Raw genomic sequence first — 27,814 nt, forward strand, 5'->3', positions numbered from 1 at the left:
ATTTAAACCTGGCGGCAAAACGGCGGCGGCGGCACATAATCTCGAACAAGCGCGGAGCGCGCGCGCCTGGTCCGGGAAGCGCCTCACCGCCCGGCGGAGCAGCGCGGCCCGGGAACCACCTCACCGCCCGGTGGAGCAGCCCGGCCTGGGAACCACCTCACCGAGCAACTCGGCCTGGGAACTACCTCACCGCCCAGCGGAGCGGCCCCCGGGAACCGGACAGCCTCTCTTACCTCGGGATGGCGGGTTTCTGAATTAATCACCAGAGGGCCCCGTGATAACTGGTGAGTTCCTGCACCATGGGCCGCATTAAGAGGAGGTCCAGTCAGCACGGGAAGGCCGAGCGTCAGGCGATCCCTGTGTGTGTGTGTGTGTGAGAGAGAGAGAGTGGGAGCGGGAGATTCGGACACCATCCCCTCTGACAGAATACATCACTCAACCTGGCTACCTTTTAAAGCCAGTAGCCTTTTAAAGGGGAGCTGGGTAGAATTGTTGCTACATGGAATGCGTTCCTTGATTTTTGTCGCGAATGCTGAAAATGTGACTTTCAGTAAACATGTTAGAAACCTGGTGTGATTTCTATGTATGTGTTGGCTGATGTTGTTGATCTTGAAGACTTCTGGTGTGCACCATGGAGTGAGTGGGCACACACACGGCAGCTGCTGCTAAGATCACAGAAAAGAGCTTTTTTTTAAAGCAATATGGAGTGGAATTTTTATGAAAAAGTATAGGTGAATGTAGGATGAGTTTTTTCACCCAGGAATAATATGTTTCTTGGTTTCCAGTCCTGCAGAAACAGTGTAGGATTTGGCTGGGGCTGCAGCAGAGAGACAAAGCCTATTCAGCAGGCAGGTAGGAGAAGGGCTGTGTTAGAGGCCTCGAGCTGATCTGAGAGCCTTTATGAAAGCTGGATTCTAACAGCAAAGGGAACAACTAGAAAAGATCTCACCAAGGGCTCTTTTAAGGGCCTGCAACGGTGCTGATTTGATTTTTCCCCAGGTGGGAATGCAACCTCTGCGCTTGGTTGCCGGTGGATGGGCTGGACCATAAAATCAACTTTGCAGCAGAAGAAGGTGCGAGGCAAAAAGGACAAGATGGCGGTGGACGGGGAACCGGCAGCGTGGCAGCAGTGGGCGAGGGAGCAGCAGGAGCTGCTGCTGCGCTCCTTCCAGGAACTAAAAGCTGAGATCCTGGAGCCGTTGAGGGCATCGCTGGACAGGCTCGGGGCGACTCCGACGGCTCAGGCTACAGAGACTCGGGAGCTGCAGCAAAAGGCTTCGGAGAACGAGGACGAACTCCTCGACCTGGCAGTGAAGGTGGAGTTGCACGAGGCGCTTCACAAGAAATGATTGGCAAGGATGGAAGAGATGGAGAACCGCTCCCGCCGGAAGAATCTGTGGATTTTGGGCCTCTCGGAGGGGCTGGAAGGTTCGGATTTGGGGGCCTACGTGGTCCTGATGCTGAACTCGCTGATCGGTGTGGGGTTGTTCCGGGGACCCCTGGAGTTGGAGTGTGCCCATCGGGTGCGGCTGCGGAAGCCTGGGCCGAACGAGCCACCCAGGGCGGTGCCGGTCCGATTTCAATGCTTGGTCGACTGTGATTGTGTGCTTCGTTGGGCGAAGAGGGAGAGGAGTAGTAAGTGGGAGAATATGGAGATCAGGATTTACCAGGACTGGAGTGCGGAGGTGGCGAAGAGAAGGGCTGGGTTTAACTGGGCAAAGGCAGTGCTCCACAAGAAGGGGGTCAAGTTTGGCCTGTTACAGCCGGCACGCCTGTGGGTCACTTATAAAGACCGCCAACTTTATTTTGACTCCCTGGAGGAGGCCTGGATTTTTGTCCAGGCAGAGAAGCTGGTCTTGGACTGGGGGCTTTGTCCTCCTTGATATCCTTTCGCTCTTTTTGGTTCTATTGGACGATGGTTTTTTTTTTTTTGCTGTCTTGCCTTTTCTTTTCGGGACTGTTATCTGTTTACTTGGGTGTTTTATCATATCATGTTGGGATTTTTATTATTTCACTGGTTACGGGTTTGGGTGGGGTTCGTGGCCCTATTGGGTCATGTGCCTGTCTTCCCGAGTTTTGGGATGGGGGGGCGCAGGCCTCTCCCGTGCTGGAGAAGCAGGGGCGGGGTCGGCATTGGGGCAATGGTTGGGGGACACTGGGGAGGGTAACTGGGGTGGCGGGAGCAGCCGGGGTTGGCAGACTTATGGAAGTACAATGACTGGAGTTACGCAGCTTGGGTGGGGGGTGGGGAATGCTGCTGGAATGGCCAAGAAGGAGCTGGAGCGTGCAGAGGGGATTAGGATGGTGGTCTGTCGCTGTGGGGAACGGGCTGAGCGGGGGGCGCGGGCACGTGGCGGACTACGGAAGGGTGATGGCTAGTCGAGGAGGGCAGGTGGCCCTCCGATCCGGCTGATCACCTGGAATGTGAGGGGACTGAATGGGCCGGTCAAACGGTCCCGTGTGTTCGCGCGCCTGAGGGGGCTGAAGGCGGACGTGGCTATGCTTCAGGAGACGCACCTGAAGGTGGCGGATCAGGTCAGGTTGAGGAAGTGGTGGGTGGGCCAAGTGTTTCATTCGGGGCTGGATGCAAAAAATCGGGGGGTGGCGATCCTGGTGGGGAAGAGGGTGTCGTTTGAGGCTTCGCGTGTGGTGGCAGACAGCGGCGGGAGGTACGTGATGGTGAGCGGCAAGCTCCAAGGGGAGCGGGTGGTGCTGGTCAATGAATATGCCCCGAATTGGGATGATGCGGGTTTCATGTGGCGCATGTTGGGCCGGATTCCAGATTTGGAGGTGGGGGGCCTGATAATGAGGGGGGATTTCAACACGGTGCTGGATCCGCCACTGGATCAATCCAGTTGCAGGACGGGTAGGAGGCCTGCGGCGGCTAAGGTGCTGAGGGGGTTTATGGACCAGATGGGAGGGGTAGATCCTTGGAGGTTCGCGAGGGCCATGGAATTTTCATACTTCTCCCATGTGCATAAGGCCTGCTCCCGGATCGACTTCTTTGTTTTGAGTAGGGCGCTGATTGCGGGGGTAGTAGACACTGAGTACTCGGCGATAGCCATTTCTGACCATGCCCCACATGAGCTGGGGGAGGAGAGGGACCAGCGCCCGTTGTGGCGCCTGGAGGTGGGGCTGCTGGCGGACGAGGATGTGAGGGGGCGGGTTCGAGGATGCATCGAGAGGTACCTGGAGGCCAACGATAATGGGGAGGTCCGAGTGGGGGCGGTCAGGGAGGCGCTGAAGGCGGTGGTTCGGGGGGAGTTGATCTCCATTCGGGCCCACAGGAAGCGGGGAGCAGAGAGAAAGGGAGAGATTGGTGGGGGAGATGGTGAGGGTGGACAGGAGCTACGCAAGGGCAACGGAGGAGGGGTTGCTGAAGGAGAGGCGCAGCCTTTGTGCTGAGTTCGACTTGTTGACCATCAGAAAGGCGGATGCTCAATGGAGAAAGGCTCAGGGTGCGGTGTATGAGTATGGGGAGAAGGCGCGTAGGATGCTGGCACACCAGCTCCGTAAGCGGAATGCGGCTAGGGAGATTGGTGGAGTTAAGGACCGGGGAGGAAATGTGGTGCGGAGGGGGGTAGACATTAATGGGGTCTTCAGGGACTTTTCTGAGAGACTATATTGGTCCGAACCTCCGGCGGAGAAGGGGGGGGGATGGGGCGCTTTTTGGACCGGCTGAGATTCCCACGGGTGGAGGGTCTGGGGGTGCCAGTTGAGCTTGAGGAGCTGGTAAAAGGGATAGGGAACATGCAGTCGGGGAAGGTGCCGGGGCCGGTCAAAATCTAATGCAAAGATCAATAATATTAACTGCCTCATTTAGTTCACAGTCTGTTGGTAATTGTTAAACTAGCGTGGCAGGAGTGTGGGAACCGGAGCAACAGGACAGAAGGTGAGGCAACTGAGGAGGAACTAGAGAATAGGGCCAGTAAGACTTTGAAGAGTAGGCAGGGCAATGTGGCAAAGCACAGCGGCACTGGCGGTCTGAAGTGCATTTGTTTCGATGCGAGAAGTATAATAGGTAAGGCAAATGAACATGAGAGATTGGATTAGTACTTGGAACTATGATGTTGTTGCCATTACAGAGACTTGGTTGAGGGAGGGACAGGATTGGCAGCTAAATGATCCAGGATTAAGATGTTTCAAGTGGGATATAAAAGGGGTGGAGGAGTTACATTACTGATTAAGGAGAGTATCACAGCTGGAGAACACCTCGGAGGGCTCATGCAGTGAGGCAATATGGGTAGACCTCAGGAATAGGAAGGGTTCAGTCACAATGTTCGGGGTTTACGAAAGGCTTCCCAACAGCCAGTGGGCTACAGATGTGTAGGAAGATATTGTCAAGGTGTAAAAGCAACAAGATTGATGTGGTTGGTGATTTTAACTTTCCCTATATTGACTGAGTCTCACTTGGTGCTGGGGACTCATATGGGGCAGAGTTTGTAAGGAGCATCTCGGAGGGCTTCTTGAATCAGTATGTAGATAGTCTAACTAGGGAAGGGGCCGTACTGGATCTGGAATTGGGGAATGGGCCCGGCCAGGTGGTCGAAGTTTCAGTAGGGGGGCATTTTGGGAACAGGGACCATAATTCAGTAAATTTTAAGGGACTGTTTGATAAAGGTAAGAGTAGTCCTCGGGTGAAGGTGCGAAATTGGGGAAGGCTAATTATAACAATATTTGGCAGGAACTGAAGAATTTAGATTGGGGTCGGGTGTTTCAGGGTAAATCAACATCTGGCAAGTGGGAGGCTTTCAAATGTCAGTTGATAGGAATTCAGGACCGGCATGTTCTTGTGAGAAAGAAGGACAGGTATGGCATGTTTCGGGAATGTTGGATAATGAGCGTTTATTGTGATCCTAGTCCAAAAGAAAAAGGAAGCATTTGTAAGGGCTAGAAGGCTGGGAATAGACTATGCCCATGAGGAATATAAGGAAAGTAGGAAGGAACGTGAGCAAGGAGTCAGGAGGGCTAAAAGGGGTCATAAAATGTCATTGGCAAACAGGATTAAGGGAAATCCTGATGATTTTTATACACATAAAGAGCAAGAGGGTAGCCAGGGAAAGGGTTGGCCCACTCGAGGACAGGGGAGGGAATATTTGCGTGGAATCAGAGGAAATGGGTGAGGTGCTGAATGAGTACTTTGCATCTGTATTCACCAAAGAGAAGGACTTGGTGGATGATGAGTCTGTAGAAGGGTGAGTAGGTAGTTTGGGTTGCATTGAGATCAAAAAGGAGGTGGTGTTGGGAGTCTTGAAAAACATTAAGGTAGATTAAGTCCCCAGAGCCTGATGGATCTACCCCAGAATGCTGAGGGAGGCGAGAGAGGAAATTGCTGGGGCCTTGACAGAAATCTGGTGAGCCTTAAGTCAGTGGTCGGGAAATTATTGGAGAGGATTCTTTGAGACAGGATTACTCCCATTTGGAAATAAATGGAAGTATTAGCGAGAGGTAGCATGGTTTTGTGAAGGGGAGGTTGTGTCTCACTAACTTGATAAGAGTTTTTCGAGGAAGTGACAAAGGTGATTATCAAGATAGGGCAGTGGATGTTGTCTACGTGGTCAGTAAAGCCTTTGACAAGGTCCCTCATGGCAGAGTGATACAGACAGTGAAGCCAGGGGTGAACTGGCAAGATAGATACAGTACTGACTTGGTCATAGAAGACAGGGTAGCAGTGGAAGGGTATTTTTCTGAATGGAGGGCTGTGACTAGTGGTGTTCCGCAGGAATAGTGCTGGAACCGTTGCTGTTTATAGTATATATAAATTATTTGAAGGAAAATGTAACTGGTCTGATAAGTAAGTTTTCAGAAAACACAAAGGTTGGTGGAATTGCAGATAGTGGTGACTGTCAGAGGATACAGCAGGATATAGATTGATTGGAGACTTGGGCGGAGAGATGGAGTTTAATCCGGACAAATCTGAGGCAATGCATTTTGGAAGGTCTAATACAGGTGGAACATATACAGTAAATGGCAGAACCCTTAAGATTATTGACAGCCAGAGGGATCTGGGTGTACAGGTCCACAGGTGACTTAAAGCGGCAATGCAGGTGGAGAAGGTAGTCCAGAAAACGTCCGGCATGCTTGCGTTTATCATAGAACATAGAACAGTACAGCACAGAACAGGCCCTTCGGCCCTCGATGTTGTGCCGAACAATGATCACCCTACTCAACCCCACGTATCCACCCTATACCCGTAACCCAACAACCTCCCCCTTAACCTTACTTTTTAAGGATACTACGGGCAATTTAGCATGGCCAATCCACCTAACCCGCACATCTTTGGACTGTGGGAGGAAACCGGAGCACCCGGAGGAAATCCACGCACACACTGGGAGGACGTGCAGACTCCGCACAGACAGTGACCCAGCCAGGAACCGAACCTGGGACCCTGGAGCTGTGAAGCATTTATGCTAACCACCATGCTACCGCAGCGGGGTGTGGGACATTGAGTATAAAAATTGGCAAGTCATGCTGTAGAGAGCCTTCGTTCGGCCACACTTGGAATATAGTGTTCAATTTGGTTGCCACACTACCAGAAGGATGTGGAAGCTTTGGACAGGGTAAAGAAGAGGTTTACCAGGATGTTGATTGGTATGGAGGGAAGTACTTATGACGAGAGGTTGTATAAACCCCGTTTGTTCTCACTGGAATGACGGAGGTTGAGGGGTGATCTGATAGAAGTCTACAAAGTGGCGAGGGGCATGGACTGAGTGGATAGTCAGAAGCTTCTTCCCAGGGTGGAAGAGTCAATTACTAGGGGACATAGGTTTATGGTGCAAGGGATAAAGTTTAGAGATGTGCAAGAGAAGTTTTTTACACAGACGGTAGTCGGTGCCTGGAATTTGCTGCTGGAGGAGGTGGTAGAAGTAGGTACGATAGTGGCATTTAAGGGACATCTGTGCTGTAGTTTTCTTTGTTATCCTGGGGATAGAAATTGTATTACTATTTTGATATGACTAATGCATGGCAACAAGAATCTTTTCTGAGATAAAAACAAGATGTTGGAAATACTCAGCAGGCCTGGCTACATCTGGAGCAAGGAATGGTTGATTTATCAGGTTGATGGCAGTTTGCCAGACTCGAAGGGTCAATTGACCTGAAATGTTGATGCTCAATTTTGCCAATATTCCCAGACCGTGATTCCGTCCATGGCTTGGGAAAGGGAACATAGAACTTATGCATGATCATGTCCTTGCCTACAGCAGTTACATTTTCAGCAGGAACTCTCAGATATTCACTGGATTTAGAAATAGTACACTGTTTCTCCCACCCTAACACCGGAATGCTGGCAGCAATTGTGAAACCATTGGCAAAGCTTCTTGCCTTTGTTTAGGGCTGTCCTTCTGCTCAGCTGGTAACTGTGTAAACAAATGTCACCTCTAGTATGACATGTCAGTTAAGCTCTGAATATTACAAGTCTTGTCCATGTAAAAAAAAAAGTGATCCACTGAACAATGACAGAATAAATGCTGCTTAAAATGTTAAATTGGAAAGTTGGGAACTTATTTATTTAAAAGAAGTTTGAATTTCATTCAAAAATCATTTGCTAGCTGCACTTTCCATTATCATCTGATGTACCTCATGGTGATGAATTTACTCCTTAAATGACATGAGGGTTAGTAAGCAGCTCTGGGGTTGGTGTTTGCTGGCTCCAAAATATTATATAAAATTATGTTTCACATTGATTTTTTTTTTTTGTTCCAGGTTTAATATGGAGCACGTGACATCTGCTGCCAGGGCAGGAATTAAACAGCGGGGTGTGTGTTTTGCAAATACAGGTGCCACTCCAGCGGTTGTGAGGACGGGGAAGAGGCAAACACCATTTCGCCAGTCTTCAGCTATAAGGAAGATTCCTAGAACAGACTTGCCAGTAGTCAGTAACACCAACAACCTTTATTTTTACTATAAGCAAAACATTTGCTCTTATATTCTGGCTGTTATGGATTTGAGCATAATGTCTGGAGAGAGGGAGAAAACCAGTCTTTTAATTTTACGCTTGCGAGTTGAAGAATTATATAGAAATTAGAGTGTGGGAATAGGCCATTTGGCCCAACCAAATTTGGTCTATATGTTCTACATGCATTGAAGTCCTAATCCTTTCTGTTCCCATATCTGTTTTATCACCTTCCATTCCCCAATTTAACCTCTTAAATGACATGATCTTTCCTTCACTCACCACCTTTGTGTATTCCAAAGGCGCTCTGGTCTGTGTGTTCTTCTAAATTTGTGCATTTAATGTTGTTGAATTTCTCCTTATCCTAGATCTTTCAAACAATGGAAATGGTCAACTTGCTCTCTCCCACCCCATCATGCAAATCACCAAGCACATCCTTATTATCCTATCCTTACATTGTATCCTATCCTTACATTGGTTCCTAATTCTAATTGTTTTTAAATTTCATCATTACCTTGCTCCTCCCCAACTCTGTAACCTGCTTGACCTCCAAATGGATGGGTAATAAATGCTGGTCTAGCTGGCGACACCCACATCCGTAAATTAATGTTTTAAAAATTGTTTGAATTTTGAAGAGACAGAGGGTGGAGGGTTCACATAGACAAACCTTTGAAGCTGATGGGACAAATTTAAATAGGCTGTTTTTTAACAAAAAAAATCATACTGGATCCGTGGCTTTATAAATGGAGGTAGAGTACTAAGGCAGGGGCATTATTCTGAACCTGTAAAAATCGCTGATTAGGCTTCAGCTGGGGTATTGTGTTCAATCTGGACAGCATATGAATAGGGGATGCAACAGAATGAAGAAGCTGAAATTGCTCTCCTTGGCGCAGAGAAGGTTGAGGGGTTAGAAATTGAAGGTTTTAATAGATTACATAGGGGGAAAACTTTTGACTAGGGATAACTGGTCAGTACCCAAAAATGCACATTTATGATAACTAACAAAACCAGAGGGGAGATGAGAAGAACTTTATTCAATGAATTGTCATCTGGAATGCACTGCCTGAATGGATGGTGGAACTGGATTCACTGGTGACTTTCAAAAGGGAATTGAATAGTTGTAACATGTATATTTGAAAATAAATTTCCGTGAAGACCAGGGGAGTGAGATAGGAGCAGAGAGTGGGCTATTTGGCTCATTAAACCTGCTCTGTCATTCATTTAGATCATCTACCTCAATACCAGAGGGTCTCCATTTCCCTTGATGTCATTTGTTTCCAGAAATCTATTGATTTCTGACTTGAACATATTCAACGATTGAGCTTCCACAGCCCTCTGGGGTAGAGATAGTTCTTTCAAAGAGCTGGCAGAGGCATGATGAATAGCCTTCATCTGTACTCTTTTCTGCTACCTAGCTTATCCCCACCCTGAATTCCCAATTCCTATGATCTTGCTCTCAATTTCATCCATCCCTCTCTCTATTGACACCCATGCTCTCATCCACCTGTGCCATGTGCCCTCCATAAACCTCGGACTCTCAAGTCCCACTCAGTTCCTCTTAAGATGAAGTGATGAAATACTTTTACAATTGTTTCTAAATTACAATTGTGCACTCAGGAGATGTGTTGCTATTATTTCTCGGGTGACCTCAAGAGTTCAACCTACCACGTCAGAGTTACTAATTTACCTGATTCCAACCCTCTACCTGGCAACTGTGAGTCTGAACCTGTTCACAGCCTTGGTGTCATATTTGACCCCAAGACAAGCTTCCGACCACATTTTCACACTATCACTAAGCCTACTTATTTTTACCTCCATAAAATCACCTGACTGCTATGCCCCAATTCATCTGCTGAAAATCTTATCCATAAGATACACTTGGACTACTTTAACCTATTCCTGACCAGTCTCTCATCTTCCAGCCCCTATAAACTTGAGCTGATCCAAACATCTGCCACCATACCCTAACTTGCACCCAGTCCCTTTCATCCATTGGCTCTTTGTTTGCTGGCTCCTAGTTAAACGACTCCTGGTTTTTAACTCCTCACCCTGTCCTATCTCTGTAATCTCCCCCAGTCCTATATTCCAACCTTCTCAATAAAAGCAAATTACTGCAGATACGGGAATCTGAAACTAAAGAGAAAATGCTGGAAAATCTCAGCAGGTCTGGCAGCATCTGGAGGGAGAGAAAAGAGCTAACATTTTAAGTCCAGATGACCCTTTGTCAAAGCTAAAAGACAGAAAGTGGGAAATATTCATACTGTCGAGTGGGAATGAAAGATGAGTCATAGCCACATAAACCCAGGGAAACCAGATGCTAATAACCACAGAAACCAACGGGAAAGAGTGCTATTGGCAGTCCCCAGAGAGAACAAAAGGCGTGAAAGGCCAAACAGCAGAGAAACCAACAGAGGGTAAACTGTGACAGATGTAGATGTGGGGGGAGGGGAAGGGGAAAGCAAAGGGGAGAAAGGGTAAGGAAAGAGGGATAAGATGGGAGGGGTAAATATATATAAAGAAAGAACAAAATGGTAAAAGACAGTTAAAATGAAATGGGATGAAATGAAATGGGTCAAGGTGGGGTAGAGTTAATCATCTGAAGTTGTTGAATTCGATGTTGAGACCGGAAGGCTGCAGCATGCCTAACCGGAAGATATGTTGTTCCTACAGTTTGCATTGAGCTTCACTGGAACATTGCAGCAGGCCAAGGATAGACATGGGGGCAGGGTTTTGTGTTAAAATGGCAAGCAACGGGACGGTCAGGGTCCTGAATGCGCACACAATCCAACCTTCTCATGTCTACACTCCAATTCTGACTCTTAAGCATCCCAGATGTTAGTAGTTCCAACATTGATGATCATACCTTCAGCTGACATAGGCCGAGAAGTTCCTCTAAACATCACTGTATTGCTTCTCTTTCAACCTTTAAAACGCAGCTCAAAACCTACCTCTTTGACCACACCTACTCCAAATACTCTCATGGCTTGATGTCAAATGTTGTTTGCTAATGCTCCTATAATGCTATATAAATACAAGTTCTATTTCCAACTGATATCAAATATTTCAAGAGGATAGCTGCCCAATAGTGGGCTGATATATTGCATCAGTCGAGATTATTGCGTGCATTGAAGGAAAAACCTATTTGTTCTTTTTGCAGGAGAATGCAGAGCAGATTGCAGCGTTGTTGCAGAAACAATGGCGTCTGTATCACCTAACTCCTCTATATAGATTCTCCTACACCATGCTGAAAAAATACTCAAATGAACTGTCGGTCTTCATTGCTACTGAGCAGAAAAGGGGAGTAGCAATTGAAGTTGGAATCGAGCTTGCCAGTAAGGCCAAATTCTCGATGCTTGCAGGCCTCCGAGCTACTGAGAATGATCCAGAGGCTGTGTCAATACAGGTGATTCTGTGACTCTGAAGTTAGATTGTAAACCAGTTTAAATAGTGAGTAAGAAATCTCTAATGCCTTGGGCCTGCTTGAGCTTTTACCCAAAGGTATTTCTGAATACACCATAATGTATAGATTGTGTAAATGTTATTTTGGGATTTACTTCACCTAAAATTTGACCTGACTTAGGATGTTAATATTTCTAAAAGAATTTTTTCTTAATTGACATGGGCTCCTTAAATGTACTCTTATTCAAGCTTCAAGGTCTGTCTTCTAATGACTCAAATTGCATCTCTTATATCTGCTGCAAATTGTCCCGATCGTTTCGGACTGTTTACCATCGTCCAACGTTTATGACGCGATGACTTTTGATGCTGTAATGAAGATTTTAAAACAGTTTGTCAGAGCCATACTTCTATACCGTATATTATTTGATAATAGACGTTTTTATGTTGTGTGAATCGTGGAATTCGCATGAAGGGCTGAAGTTCTGTTTTTTATTTGTCGCTCTTCTTCAGGTGATGCATTGCTTTACTAGCGGATCTGCCTATTCTCCAGTGCATTTTTCAGATAGGCCACTCTAATAATTGGTTTCTGAAAATATTTGTATTCAAGTTTTTGATAGTTTAATATTTGAAACACACTACCAAGCAAATCCAACACAGCCCCGGCCCCCACCCAATACAATCAACCAAACACCACTTTGCCCCACCCTTAGCAGTTGACTGTAACCAGCTACTTGAAATGTAGTACAAACCAACCCCACATCTTGTGGAACCCCTCACTCACGCCCCCGTCCCAAAGCAAATTTCACCTTTTCCAAATACAAAAACTCTATTGGATCCTCCAGCCACACCGAGGCACCGGTTGGAGAAACTGACCTCCACCCCAACAGGGTGAGCAATCAATGAGGCGAAGGCTAAAACATCTGCTCCCGTTTGCAACTCTGGCAAATCCCAGTGGATTGGACTCTAAATCCACGTGCAAGACCGCCAACATGGTCCTGAAGAATGGCCTCCAGGCACGACTAGAACATATGTATGTGATTGTTCAAGCCTCTCCCACACTGCTTGTAAGTATCCTCCACTCCCTCAAACAACTGGCTCAACCTCAACTTCGTCAGGTGCGCTTTATGTACGACCTATAGCTATATCAACCCAGCCTCGCACACGAGGTTGAGGCATTCACCCTCCGCAGCACCTCTACCTCAGCGGCAACTGCAGCTCCTCCTCCCATTTGGCCTTAACCCCCTCTAAAGATGCCATATCCTTCTCCAAAATCCTCCCATAGATTTCTGAGATGACCCCCTCTAACCCATCACTGACGGCACACCCTCCAGCAACGTGGAGGACGGTGCCACCAAAAAAAGGAAAACCTTTTTCCCGAAATCCGCCACCTGCATATACCTGGGAACTGCCCTTCTAAAGATACGTCCTTCATTTTCATCATCCCTTGCTCCTTCCAACCCTGAAACCTTGCATCCATCCTCCCTGGCTCAAATCCATGGTTCCCTCGGATTGGCATCAACTTCGATCCTGCCCCCAACCAAAAGTGTTGCCTCCAAACTTTCAGCATGGCTACCACCACTGGCCTCACTGAATACTTCCCTGGGTCAAATGGGAGCGGTGCCGTTGCTAGCGTTACAAGAGCCTGCCTCCATCCTCTCCACAACCCCCAGTTCCCTGCTCCAGCCCCTGCACCTTCTGTGTTCGCCGCCCAATAATAATACAACGGGTTTGGAAGGGCCAGGCCCCCTGACTGTCGCCCTCTCTGAAGTACCGTCCTCCTAATCCATGCCACCCTTTTTTTAAAAAGTTTTTATTGAATTTTATATATGATATACTTACAAATGTACAGCAATTTAACCCATGGCACAAATTTGGGCCAGATCTCAAATCTCCCCAACACCGTTCCACTCTACACTATCAAATGCCTTTTCTGCATCCAGATGCCGCATGTTCGAAGACTCTGTCTGCCCTTTATGAACTCCCTCTGATCTTCCCCAATCTCCTTCGGCAGACATTTTTCTAACCTGAGCACCAGCACCTTAGTCAAAACCTTAGCAATCACATGTAACAGAGATATTGGTCTATACCACCCACGCTGCACTGGGTCCATGCTCTTTTTTTTCTTTAGCAGCAAAGAAATGGATACAGTATCCCCTTAACCACTGTGTCCTCAAACTTCTCCTCCAACAGCGGTACCAGCTTATCCATAAACCTTTGATAAAACCACCGGGAAACCATCCTGCCCTGGTGCCTTACCCATCTGCATCTTCCCTATCATCGCCTGCACTTCTTCCATCCCCACTGGCTCTTACATTCCTGCCCTTTCCTACTTCAGGACACTCCATCCACACCAAAAACTCCATGTCTGACTCATCCTCCGGAGACTCCGACCTACACAGCTTTTTGTAGAACTCCTGAAATGCCTTGTTCATGCTCTAGTGCATCCACCAGTCCCACACCCCCAAATCCGCACAATCTCTCTCCAGCCGCTTGCTGGTGGAGCTGGCCTATCAACAAGCGGCTGGCCTTCTCCCCACACTCTTGCATGCTACCCGCTTCAACTGCCGAACTGCGGACAGAAGGTCAAACCTTGCCTGTAATTCCTTTCTCCTCATCAGAAGATCCGAAGTAGGATCCTCTGGATACCTTCCACCACAATTTCCTCTACCAGTCACTGCCACTCATCTCTTGCCTCCCCTTCCAACGCTTCCCACGTCAGATGGTGAAACCCACCTGTTCCTATTAAGCCCCACATAAGTACCCAATTCACTTTTTTCAATTAAGGGGCAATTTAGCGTGGCCAATCCACCTACGCTGCACATCTTTCGGGTTGTGGGGCGAAACCCACGTAAACACAGGGAGAATGTGTAAACTTCACACGACAGTGACCTAGAGCCAGGTTTGAACTGGGACCTCAGCACTATGAGGCAGCAGTGCTAACCACTGCACCACCGTGCTGCCCCATAACCCACATAATCTTCAATCATCTTTCCCATTTTTGTACAAAAACTTGTGTCCACCAACAGTCCCTCATCCAACCTCCACGCAATTCTCTGTGCCAGCCCCTTCTCCAGGACCATATCCGCACAATGTGGAGCAAGATCCGAGAAAACAACTGCCGAGTGTTCTGCCTTCCTCACCCCGGCCAACAGCGCCTTCCCCATAGCGAACAAGTCAATTCTTGAATACACGTTGTGTGCTGACGAAAAGAATGAACACTCCTTGTCCTGTGGATGCAAAAACCTCCATGGGTCTGCCCCCCGCCCCCCCAATCTCCTTCATAAACATAGCCCACACCGTCACTTTCCCCCCCCCCCTCTCGGGGAGGGGTCAGCAGGCCACTCTATAACTTCTGTCAGTTTGTGACTTGGCATGGAGATCTTTAAGTGTTCCTACTGTTGGCCAGCTCCAATATGTCATGTGTGGGAAACATGCTTATGTGGCTCCTTGGAAACCAACAGGAGCTATGACTTTATTTGCTCATGGGACGTGGACGTCACTAGCAAACCCAGCATTTATTCCCCATTCCTATTTTCTCCCTGAGAACAGTTAAGAATTGCTGTGGATATCGACAGTAGACCAGATATCCTTCCCTGATGGATATGAGTGAACCAGATGGGCTTTTGCAATTGGTGATAGTCTCATGATCACTATTGAGATTCTCTTCCAATTTCAAATTTTAAAAAAATATTTCAATTAATTGAATTTAAAATCCACCAGCTGTCATGGTGGGATTTGAAATGAAAAAATGAAAATCGCTTATTGTCACGAGTAGGCTTCAAATGAAGTTACTGTGAAAAGCCCCTAGTCGCCACATTCCGGCGCCTGTCCGGGAAGGCTGGTACGGGAATCGAACCATGCTGCTGGCCTACTTTTTTTTTTTAATAAAGCCAGCGATTTAGCCCAATGAGCTAAACCAGCCTCTGCACTGGTGTTAGCCTGGGTGTCTAGATTACTAGTTTAGTGGCACTATCAATAACACCACCATCTCTCCTTTATACTGACCATGAAGCTGCTGCTCAGCTGCTTGATCTTAACAAATAATGCTGCTCCCGATCAGCACTGGAGCTGCACAGGGAGGCACTCATCAACTCATCCTTGCACATAATTTTCTTGTTATGTCTGACTATCTGTGAAGATTAGATGCTCATAAGACACCAAGGAACAGGAATCAATGCCTTCGAGAGAGAATTTCTTCTTTTAAATTTTTTTAATACATTTCATCTTTCATAGAGCCATATTGGCTTAGATTTATTTTTTAGTGGCCTCCAATATTTTCTCTAGATATCAGATTGAGTCAATATCAAGTGTTTTTAAAATACTTTCAAACCATATTCTCAACCTATTTATCTTTAAGATGCTGCTTAAATCCTGAGCATTGGTTATTAATTCTAATATCTCCTTTGACTTGCTGTCACTTTTTGACCGGTTCTTTCACCGTGGACTCTTTTTTTACTAGATCAAAGGTGGTGTATAAATGCAAGTTAGTTCCATGTTGGTACCATCTCCTGCAACAAAACCAAGCTTTGCAGACTCTCCATCTATGCCCTCTTTCTGTGATAATCTGGCTTGCTGTCACCAAAAATGTCCTGAAAATACTTCATGTTGATATTGAAGCCCATTTGGAAAGACTGGCTATTTAACCAGGGGAGATGGCTGTATAATAGCAATACAAAACTTAATGTGCTGCTACTAATAGCCCCGTCGGTCCAAAATGACATCCAATGCAAATTCACCTCTGGATGGTGTAATGCTGATTTTACACCAATGGAGCCAATTTTGAGCTCAACTTGCTACCTAACAGCCTCTCCTAATCGCATGTAATTGAACACGAGTTAACAGCAGGAAGGACTCTCTCCCCCCCCCCCCCCCAACCAATCAATGGTATTGAAAGAAATACACTAATTTTCATATTTGTTAAGTAAGTGTGTGGGGCTGTCTGGACTTGTTCAAAAGTTACTAAAGCGGAGGCAGGTGTTGAATTACTTGGTCCTGACTTCAAGACATATGCATAAACCAGTTTCTCCAGGACATGGATGCACTTGGGGACATTTCTGGGAGAATGGAATGAGAGGAGAGGCTCTCAACAGGAGGCCATCTCAGTTTGCAAAACAAGGTGTATCAGGCACCTCAGTTTCTCTCCTCATTGATTTCTGCCACCAGTTACAGCCACAACTGGAACCTCAGCAGAGTGAGGATCTTATTGTGAGTGGATATGATGGTGACTGTTGCCATATGCCATTGTGTCAATCTCCTTCGTGGCTGCAGATATTTGGGAAATCCTGCAGGTTGCCATCCAGTCTAGCATAATGGAGCTCGCTGACTACACTTCATTCTCTCTTGCCAGAGAGTGATCAAAGTAAACACACTGCTTTGTAAGGATTGTGGACTTTTCCATGGTGCAGAATGGCTTTGATTTCATGCATGTTGCTTTGCTGGTGGTGCATGTTAACTCAGATGTATTGGAAAGGTATTCCATTCTTGACATACAGCTGCTCTGTGACCCTATGCAAACAATCGTGCATTGAGCTGCCTGTTATGCTGGAAGCAGTTAGGATACCCTCATTGTGTCATGTTCTTTTCAATTGCCATAACAAACCAAAGGGCTATCTACTAACAATGTGGCTTACTTTGCTGTGCAAACCATGCACATATAGGCAATATGCATATGGTGAAAGTCAGGCTGCCAGACAATGTGATAAAGCAGACCACTGGCATGCTGAAACATTACTTCCACTGCCTGAACAGTTCTGGAGGATCTCTTCAGTACTTGGCAGAGAGAATACCAAAATGTGTGGTGGTTTTCTGCATGCTGTACAACCTTGCCAGATATACTGCAAACAGCTGGAGAGGAGGAAGGGAGCAGGTGTCCTAAATGACCTCTTTCTGGCCAGGCTGACCATGAGCAACTCATCCAACAGTTATACCAGTAAATGCAGTCGCAATTCACCGACAATCCCACAATGCAGTCGCAATTCACCGACAATCCCACACCTTGCCTTCTCTGTTAGTGACAATCACAGTGTGCTTTTGGCCACAAAACTAAAATAAAAGCCAATAGAAAGTAGCCATTCCAAATTTATAAATCACTCCCCTGTTGTGCTGCTCAGACTCTGTGGTAGAGCAATATGCACCTCATCAAGAGGGGAAAGTTAGCTTTAACTGCTTGTCGCCTCTTATTATTTTGGTCCCTTTGCTGGGGCACCCAGCTGCTCAACATTGCCGTTAACACTGATGCAGTCAATACTGAATTGATGTGCTACATTAATTAGAAGCAACATGCAGGGTTAATCCTGTATCACAATCCCTGCACCCATTCTCAGGGGCTATTGAGTTTGGTTCCCAATCTGGAAAGTTTGTTTTGTGATTTTAGTTTGCTGAGGGGGAAACGTCCTGATATTTTTGGTAACCTTTAAAATGGCAGCATTACATGTTCGCACATCATATGTGAAGGAGGTGGGTTGCTGGACTGAGTTGTATGTACCCATTGATGCACACGTGTAATGATGAGAATACTAAATCCGTTTCAAATATTAAATGCTATTTTACCTATTAGTATCTTCCACCATTGCCAAGATTTAGGTTTCCGACGTGGGCAAAAAAACTGAGCTTCTCCTCTACAAAGTGATGCCCTAAACATTTTCTCGGGTGAGACCCATAAAATTATTTACATTTTCACCAGACCGCCTTTTCTGTAGCTTATTGGTAAACATGCATGGACAGTTGTCATTCTAGGAACGCCCCAGGTTAACCCTTGCCTTTGTTGTATCTTGTGATCTCTGCTCAGGTGACAGTGGGATTTGACTATAGGCTTCTGCATCCCTGCATACAGCTGAGTTATTTACATCAGATTCCGCTTCTGGTTAAAGCCACTGACAGGCAGCTGGACATGTCTGAATCAGATTGACATTGGGTTTGATGTTCAATAATATTACGTATCCAAGAGTATGCTGAAATCTTACCTGTGAAGAACTGCTGATAATGGTTAGAACTGTTGGACTTTTACATCACCCTAGCACCTTCAGTAGGAGGAAGAGGAAATAAATGAGTATTGTGAGACATGGGGGTAAAAATGACTTTCTGCTTCTTCACAGATAACGGCAAAGACTTCAGTCCATCAGGCAGTTGCTGAAAAGGTAGTCTGGTCTGGGTGGATGTGCTGTGTTGATGGAGACATGGGCTTCCTGGAGTCTCTCCCAGTGGAATTCATCTGTTTACCCTTGCTTTTTGCCAATGGTCCTGAAACAGTTACAACCATGGTGGGAGAATGGTTGCAGAAAACATTTGACTGCTACATCAGTGCCTTCCCCATCAGTTCAGAGAACCTGACCTGGATGGCTGCCATGTGGGCCAATTGTTTCTCAGACTCTGTCCATCGCGTGATGGAGCTGGAGTGGTCTGTGCCCCCTGTGCAACTGACTATTTCATTGAGTATTCACCCAGAGGACGCTAAGGCACTGTGGGACAGCATTCATGAAGATGAGGATGAAATCACCATTGATGAGGTGGAGCTATTCATGAGCTGCCTTCATACACATTTCTACAGGCACTTTGGGGTGCAGCTTGCAGCAACACAGCTGGTAAAGGTGTCAACGGCTGTAGCATCTGCTCACTGCGATGGTAAATTAAAGGTGAGAAATATGCCCATTTTTGGATTCAAATAGATGGTGATTTCCACTTCCACGGCACTAAATTGGCTTTAAAAGGGCAATATAGAGAATTTTCAGTATAGTACTCTTATCAATGTCATTGAATTAGATTAAAAGTTGAGATAGACAGATGTTAAGTCTCTCGGAATCAAGGTATATAGGAATGGTCTTTTATTAATTTACAGGATGTGGGTGGAGCTGGCCAGGCCAGCATTTATTACCCATCCCTAATTGCCTTTGAACGGAGTGGCTTGACAAGCCATTTGAGAGTCAACCACATTGCTGTGGATGTGGAATCACATGTAGGTCAGACCAGATGAGAACAGCAGCAGATTTCCTTTCCTGAAGGACATTGTGGTCCAAATGGGTTTTTACAACAATCAACGATGGTTTCATGGTTCTCATTAACTTGTAATTGCAGATTTATTTTCTAAAATTCAAATGCCACCATCTGGCTTGGTGGGATTCAAACCCAGTCAGCAGATTGTTACATTGAGCGTTACTGAGTAAGGTCAGTGATCTGCCATAATTGTGCTGGATGGTGGAGCAGACTCAAGAGGCTGAAAGGTTTACTTCACCTCCTCTTTTCTTATGTCCCTAAACTCCTCCCACCACCCCAGTGTTGACAATTCTGCATAATGTCTTTTTTCTATTTATTTCCCTCCCGTGGTAATCTTGTCATTTCAAACCTAAATTCACTAAAGAGCTGCCCCATCTTCCGAGATTAGAAGCATGGGGTTATCTGAAAATTAACTTTCAAAAGCCCAAGCAAGCAAGGTGGTTGGGTACTGCTGCTTCCTTGCATAAATTGTTCTGTGGAGACGGGACTAGATATTACAAAAAACAAAGAAAAGTACAGCACAGGAACAGGCCCTTAAGTAATATTGACAGAGCTTTTCATTGTGGGGACATTTATTAATCAAAATCCTTACAAACAAACTGATCCATAACTTTGATTTGAGCCGGGGGGGGAAACATTTTTTTCAGGGAACTGTTTGTAGCTGAATTTGTATGTAAATGAGTGAGGTGTGCATAATTCCCTTTACTGCTGCAAACCTGTAGTTCAAGTTGAAGAAATCATGTCCAGTTTAGGGCCACCTTAGTGTTCAGAAGGTACAGTAACCCCTCTGCTTTGGAAATCCCACTGTTGGCTGGTAAGGAAAAAAATGACTATGTTAAATAATTTTATTTCCTCCTTGAGGGAGATAGTTCACCTGCACCTTCCTTTTACTCTTTCTCCCCCACCCTTATTATGATGCAATAAGTCATCAGTATCCAATAATACTACATGTTCTGAGGGTAGAGAATGTCTAAGAGTAATCTAGTTATTGGCTACCGAACTGCAAGTGAAAATTCAGGAGTACAGAATTACCATTGTTGTGCATCTATGCTGATTGTTGCAGAAACGCAAACCTAGTAGCGTGCATTACCCACTCATTTATTTGGTTGCTTTTTGACTGATGTTGAAACATGATTCCTCATTCAAAATGGAAATGGAGTACAGGGCCAACATGTTCCCATTATAGTGAAAGGTGGGAGCAATATGTCCAGAAAACCCTGGACGCCAAGGGATATCCAGGGTTGGATAAGGGGCAAAAAGGGAAGCTCATGGCAAACATGCTGAGCTCAAAACAGCATAAGCCCTAGAAAGTGCAGGGGGTTCCTTAAAAAATAAATTTAAGATAGCGAAGAGGGTACATGAAAAAGCACTGGCAGGTAAAATAATGTAAAATCCAATAGTGGTTTATAAGTATATTAAGCGCAGGAAGTAGACCAGGGTATGAGTAGGGCCCATTAGGTGGCGCAGTGGTTAGCACTGCTGTCTCACGACACCGAGGTCCCAGGTTCGATCTCAGTTTTGGGTCACTGTTCTTGTGGAGCTTGCACATTTTCCCTGTGTTTGCGTGGGTTTTGCCTCACAACCCAAAGGTGTGCAGGCTTGGTGGATTGTCCATGCTAAATTGCCCCCGAATTGAAAAAATTGAATTGGGTACTATATGTAAGGGACCAATGTGTATGTGGAACCAGAAGAAATGGGTGAAATTTTAAATTGGTACTTTTCACCTGTGTTCACGAAGGAGAAGGATGTGGGTATATTAATCAGGGAGCCACATTGTGATTTACAGAAACTGAGTGGGAGGTGGTATTAATAGTTTAACGGGCCTAAAGGTGGATAAATCCCCTTAGCCAGATGAGATGCATCCCAGTTTGCTGTGGGAGGCAAAAGAGGGGATTGCAGCGGAGAGGGAATAAATTGAGGGACAGGATTAATCAAAGAGAGTCAGCATGGTTTTATCAAAGGGAAATCATGTCTTAGAAATTTGAGGGGTGACTGGTGTGTAGATGAAGGTAGTGCAGTTGAGGTAGTCTACTTGGACATGAGGCTTTTAACAAGGTTCCACATGGGAGGCAGGACAATTTCGCAAACTGGATCCAAAACTTGCTTAGTGGTGGGAGGCAGAGGTGATGGTTATGTTGGAGCTGTATAAAATGCTGGTTAGGCCCCAGCTGGAGTATTGTGTGCAGTTCTGGTTACTGGGAGAGGGTGCAGAGGGCATTCACCAGGATGTGCCCAGGCTGGAGTGTTTCGGGTATCAAGGGAAACGGGTGTTGTTTTCCTTGGAACAAAGGGGGGCGGACCTGATTTGAGGGACATGGATAAGAATGTACTTTTCCTCCTTTAGTGAAGGGGTCAATAACCAGGAGGCATAGATTGATCAGGCTTAGAGATGCGAGAAAAAATCTTTTCACCCAGCGGGTGATGGCACTGCCTGAAGCTGTGGTAGAGGCAGGAACTCACAAAACTTGAGTATTTAGATGAGCACTAGAGACTCCATAAAAGGCTATAAAATGGAATTGGAATAGTTAGGTGTTTGATGGACCCAAGGACCTATTTCCATGCTGTAAAATTCTGGCTCTATTCCAGATTTAGCTCAGCGCTAAATCGCTGGCTTTTAAAGCAGGCCAGCAGCACGGTTCGATTCCCGTACCAGCCTCCCCAGACAGGTGCCGGAATGTGGCGACTAGGGGCTTTTCACAGTAACTTCATTGAAGCCTACCCGTGACAATAAGCGATTTTCATTTATTGTTTAATTGAATTCCCCTAGCTGCCATGGTGGGATTTGGACTCTTATCTCAAGAGCTCGGAACTTCTGGAATATGAGCTCAACAACATTACCACTATGTTACTATCTTTCCTCATGGTGACGTGACTTTTGTTTTCACTTTCTGCAATGTTTGACAATTAAGCTAGTTAACCATCTCTTGCCAATCTATAGATGAGCTAGCTTTTAAGTTGTTTTGATGAGTTGGCTTGTTTCATAGCAAATGATTTTTGCATTCAGCTGTTCTTGTTCCTTATTATAAAGGAAAAAGTTGCAAGTGAATTACATCAATGATATATGAAAGGGATGAAATAAAGAGAAACTTTGATACAAGCTGTGTAAACTTATCTAACTTGAGATTTATTCTTTGTCTTTCTGACAGCTGTTCAACAGCAAGCATATAGACCATGTGCTGCCATTTCTAACTGAACTGGCTTTTCATCAAATACAATACCAACCACGTCTCTGCAAGATTCTGGATTAAAATTCACTGCATCACAAACTTTTTTAGTCTTCCTTCAAGCCCCAAGAGAAGAATAATATTATTCCTGCTCTGAAAACAAGTTATTCGGCTGAATCACGTGATTGTTGGATGGACAGGAGGGGTAAAAAGGATGACATGAGAGCTACCAGAAACATCTGCTGACTTGACTGCTTCCTATGCTATCAAATGACATATTGTCTTTTTATGAGCTGCTAAAACCAGACTGTCAGCCTCTGACTGACTGTTTCAATAGATGTGAACTGAAGGGACCATATATTTTATTAAATCGTCTTGCACAAACTTTATTCAACTTCCTGCTTTCATACCTATGTAGAGCTTTTGTGTTCAACAAATTTTACTCTTCGGAATATTATTCCTTTAACAACACCTTGAAAGTATCAAAAGGTCAATTACTAATTTGTTTTAAAAAAACATAATTAATCCACATGGTCATCCTCAATGAGCAAAACCATCTGGAAAACTTTTATCATATCTGAAGATGTTAGTGGCCTTTAAATTATTAGAACCTAAATTAAAGTGACTTTACTGTATAGAAATGAGTTAATAACTTGGTGCCCTTGTATAAAGTATCTTAATACATTAGAAATAAAGTTTGTAGATAACAAAAAAATTGTCCATTTAGTTTGTCATGAAAGATAGTTGTGGACTACAGGAAGTTCAGACTACAGAGTTCAGTCTGGGAAAATGTGGGGAAGGCAATATAAATGGTGGGATACTGAAGTGTAGAATGACTGAGGGGTCTTGGTCCATGTATACGGATCTCTGAACGTGAGCGGACAGGTAGCTGTAGTGCTGAGCAGAACTGTATAAAACAAGAGTTAGGCCACACTTGGAGTAGTGTGTACAATTCTGATCACGTATGAAAAAATGTGACTGAACCAAGGAGAGAACATTTGAGAAAAGATTGGATTGGGTGGGGTTGCTCTCAAGAGACTTCTTTAAGTGTATAAAATCAAGGGGCCAAGATAGAGTGTGGAACTGATTTGATTCCTGGCTTGTGTCACTGTCTGTCTGGAGTCTGCACGGGTTTCCTCTGGGTGCTCTGATTTCCTCCCACAGTCCAAAGATGTGCAGGTTAGGTGAATTGACCATGCTAAATTGCCCTTAGTGTTCAAAAGGCTAGGTGGCGTTACTGTGATAGGGTTGCGGTGTGGGTTTAAGCAGGATGTTCTTTCCATAGGCTGGTGCGCAGACTCAATGGCTTCCACGATATGAGCACAGCTGAGGCTGCACTGGAGAAATACTGCCTTTCACAAGATCTTGAGTAAAAGATCACAGTGGCTGTATGGCAAAGAAAAGCAGAAGTTCTCCAGTGTCATACTGGACTTGATGTCTTCTCCCCCCAGAATTTTGCTTTTACTTTAGATTTAAAGCAGCTGCAGTATGTTTGTTCTGGCTAATAGTTATCCCTCAACCAGCTTGTTGGGCCATTGCTGTTTGTTGGAGCTTGCTGTGCAAGAAAACGACCTCCATGCTTCCTACATGCCAACAGGAAGATGCTTCAAAAATACTTATTTGGAACATTGAGGTCCTGAAAGTCATTATATAAAAAGCAAGTTTTTTATTCCCCAGATTCCATAATTATAACGTGATAATATACAAAGTGGGATTAGTGGATAGCTTGGGAGAAAAAGACAGAATTCAGGCAGCAAAAGTCCGATTTCATTGCCATTTCAACATTGTGAAAATAATGGGCTGGAGAGAAAAGATTGAGGAAGAAGAACAAGACCAATTTCTTCCAGATCAATTCAACATATTCCTCGTACCTGATTCACTAAACTGTTTCCAGAATAAAGATATAATATAGGTTATTTAAAAGCAAAACCAAACACCTAAACACAGGTTTTTACTGACATGGATAATTTATCAGAGTGCAGATTTTTCACAGAAAAAAACTATACAGTAATTATTCAACTGAAATGAATAAATAATGAGGGGATTTTCAACCACTGGAAAACATTAAATGTGGACAGGGTGGTGTTCTACACAAAACACCTACAAATTTATTCTGTATATTTATTCAATGCTATCAATGAAATGTTATAGTCAAGAATCCTGTACATACTGGTGTGGAGCAATGCAACTCAAAGTGGCTTAAGTTCTAGCCTACATCATGGAATTATAAGTACCCTCCAAGGGTAGGATGCAATTGAATACTTTGCAGTGGCAGAATGACACTCCATCCTCGGATGGGTAAATTGGCAAAACTACTCCATACAACAGGCTTCATGCAAACCATTTGAATACTTTGCTGAACACCAAGTGGGGCAAAATAAAAATACTCGCTCACCTCACTCCTTGGGCACTGAATTGTCCATACAACAGTTACTGCTCTTCAAAAAGGTATTAAATTGTGTGAAGCACTTTGAGAACGTCTAATACAGTAAGTGACATATCTGCACTTACATTAGGTGTGTTGCTCTACTGTTCAGATACTTCACTTTCTAAATCTAAAATAGATATTAATTGAAACTGGAAAATCTGGGGGTTCATCCCATCTCCCACTCTGCTGTTGGAGAGGAGATCTAGAAACACCTGCAAGAATTCTACTTTTCATGAATGTGAAGTAAAGTGAAACATTCAAGGTCTCCCAAATTAAGGTACGTATATCTTCACAAATTTAATGTCTTGCCCAATATCATTGTTCATACCATAGCTAGGGTCAATTATCAAAACTGCCTTTCTGCCCTTACCACCATGGTCACAGTCAACAGGGTCTTCATCAGTTAAAATAGTACCCAAACAAATTGCCATTCAGTTGGAGGTAACCTTAAGTGTGAAATACAGAACCTGTAACAAAGGTCATTCAGCTCAAGTCTTAGTGAACTGATCACTCATTCTAGTCACAAAGGCATTGAATCCAGTGTTACTGCTGAATATGTCAAAAGCTTTGAAAATGTCCTGTAGCAACCAATTTACAAAATTAACTTAACATCTACTGGCAGCAAGGAGTTTGTGGACCTTTTTTTATTATTTTCATTTTAAAGCAAAAAAAAAACCTGGTAAGAGAAAATACTGTTCAAGATCAACTTTTCTTCAGTCATGTCAGAACTGACCTTGAAGGGGGCATGCTTATCATGAGAAAGTATTTTCCAAACTTATTTCTTTTTTGGCTTCTAGGACAAAGCCAAACACTAAATTTCGTCACAACAGCTTCATGCTCAAGTGACATGTACACCACACTATGCACCTGTAATTTGAGGAAAAAATGGTTTGCTGTACACCTTCTCATGAACAGTGCCCTTTAAGGTGGTTCCAGTTCTATAACATTTCGGAGAAAACGGACTCTATTTCTCCTGCTATGCATCCTGAATAGAGAAAACTACATTCACTGTACTGAACACAGATCATTAAACATCAGAAAAAAGTAAATCGCAGTAGCTACGTGTGGTTTAGTACATAGTTCTCCGATGGGGAACAAATGGGTGAGTTTTCATTTGCTCTCGCTTAATATTCATGATAAAGTTTATTTTTAAGCTGCAAAATGTGGAATTATGAATTGTTCAGTTTGATAGCAACTGTAGATTTGCACATGGTTTCCATGCATGTGCTGGTCACTCAGCCCAGAAGGGTGTTCCATCACACTGCAGACCAATGCTTCTTCCCACTTCAGTTTTTAAATTCCTCAAAAGTTGAAATATTAAAAAGCGGATTCCATCTCGAATGTTCAAGAGTGTGTAACTCTTCTGCACTCCCAGTTTAATCACTGATGCTGCCAACTGGTTTCGCTGAGAAAGCTTTCCCCACACACAAAACTTATACAGGCACCAATATATAATATCCTTACAACTATTCACCAGACTTGCCTGGAAGTCTAGTTTTTCCACAGACCATGTATTGCACAGAGCTGTCTCCAGGTTAGTTAACGGAGCACAGCTCTCCTCTTTTGACTGATAAGCAGCCGGATTCCACCAAATTTAAAATGTTCTTTCCCTAACAATTACAGCATCCAATAGCAGCAAATATTCCAGAGTTTACAGGTTACCATATATGGGATTCGCAGTGTGTCATTTTGATCACACCTACTCCACCGCCCAGTCTGCGATAATTCATACCTCCGTATAATCTGTTTTGGGGGTGAAAGGAGAATGGAAAGAAAAAGGAAAAAAATATGAACCAACTCGAACATCTGCAAGCCTTTGTCAAGCACATGAAACAGGTTCACCGACCAGTGATGCACAATAGCGCACATAGAAAATTACCAATTAAATCAGTACACATGATTGCTTTCAATAAAAGCATATTTAAGGCCATGGGCCACAGATTAACTCATTCTGTATGCAATTATAAATCAGTGTCCAGACATGATCAAAGTGCACCAATATATAAAACCACCAAATCATGATTACAAATGTTGCCGTTAAATCCCCCTTCAATACACCATCTCAATAGCTTAGTACTTACATACATTATCATCTAGTCCTGAGTTTGAACCTGGATTGGCTGAACTAAGGCAAAGTAGTAATTATTTGAGGTGGGAAAGTGAGAGAGTTAAGGGATAGAAAGAAAAACAATCATCAATATATCCTTGGGTTGGATGGGTGAGAAACAGTGCAGACGAGAGAAATTAGACAGGACTTCCATTCCGCATGACTGATAGGATCAAAGAATGGTTACAGGACAGAAACACACCATTGGGCCCCAACAAGCACATGCCAGCTCTCCACAAGAACAATTTACCTAGTCCAGTCCTCTGTCCTGTCCCTATGACTACAATGTTTTTCCATCAGGTGCTTATTTTGGAAAGCCACAAATAAATCTGCTTCTGCCACACTCAAAAGTGCATTCCAGTTCGTAATCACTTGCTGCATAAATGTTTTTCCTCATGTCGCCATTAGTTCTGCCAGTTTAAAAGTGTCCTCTTGTTCTAAACTTTGCTACCAGTCAGGTCATTTTGCTATCTACCCTGTCTAGACCCCCATGACTCAAAATACTTTTATCCTCTCAACCTGCTCTGTTCTAACGAGAATAACCCTAGCTTCTCCAATCTATCCATGTCATTAAAGTTCTACATCCCTGGAACCATTCTCATAAATCTTTTCTGTACACTCTCCAAAAACGTCACATCCTTTGTGAAGTGTGATGCCCAAAATTGGATGCAAGACTTTAGTTGAAACCTTTAAAAACTAGTAGTTTAAAAGGTTTATTATAACTTCCTTTGCTTTTGTACTCCCTAGATCCAAAGAGCTTTATAAATATAAAGCTCGATATCACATATGCTTTTTTTTAAATAAATTTAGATTAGCCAATTATTTTTTCTAAT

General features: G+C 44.5%; 2 protein-coding genes across 5 annotated transcripts in view; one reads left to right on the forward strand and one right to left on the reverse strand.

Annotated features, from left to right (window-relative positions):
• Position 1: 1 nt before the first annotated feature.
• cenpl (centromere protein L) lies at positions 2-22,840 on the forward strand. The gene is made up of 5 exons (XM_038795131.1): positions 2-284; positions 7,705-7,873; positions 11,052-11,297; positions 18,388-18,924; positions 22,429-22,840. The coding sequence occupies exons 2-5, from the start codon at positions 7,712-7,714 to the stop codon at positions 22,528-22,530; spliced, it is 1,047 nt and encodes a 348-aa protein (XP_038651059.1). The 5' UTR covers positions 2-284; positions 7,705-7,711; the 3' UTR covers positions 22,531-22,840.
• A 1,253-nt stretch (positions 22,841-24,093) lies between these two features.
• Positions 24,094-27,814, reverse strand: part of klhl20 (kelch-like family member 20) — a 90,824-nt gene continuing 87,103 nt past the window's right edge. For 3 of the 4 annotated variants that reach the window (XM_038795118.1, XM_038795119.1, XM_038795116.1), the window contains one exon: positions 24,094-26,617. In XM_038795118.1, the coding sequence (XP_038651046.1) occupies positions 26,533-26,617 (85 nt within the window). In that variant the 3' untranslated portion in view covers positions 24,094-26,532. The remainder of the gene's footprint in view (positions 26,618-27,814) is intronic. The other variant, XM_038795117.1, reaches the window with a different exon arrangement.

The sequence above is a fragment of the Scyliorhinus canicula genome, chromosome 4, assembly GCF_902713615.1.
Source record: "Scyliorhinus canicula chromosome 4, sScyCan1.1, whole genome shotgun sequence".
Lineage (NCBI taxonomy): Eukaryota > Metazoa > Chordata > Chondrichthyes > Carcharhiniformes > Scyliorhinidae > Scyliorhinus > Scyliorhinus canicula.

Bases quoted from the DNA above. Each gene is read 5' to 3' on its own strand.
- cenpl (XM_038795131.1), top strand. From the start codon at position 7,712: ATGGAGCACGTGACATCTGCTGCCAGGGCAGGAATTAAACAGCGGGGT. The intron at 7,874-11,051 runs GTCAGTAACACC...TTCTTTTTGCAG, and splicing joins CTAGAACAGACTTGCCAGTA to GAGAATGCAGAGCAGATTGC. The intron at 18,925-22,428 runs GTGAGAAATATG...TCTTTCTGACAG, and splicing joins ACTGCGATGGTAAATTAAAG to CTGTTCAACAGCAAGCATAT.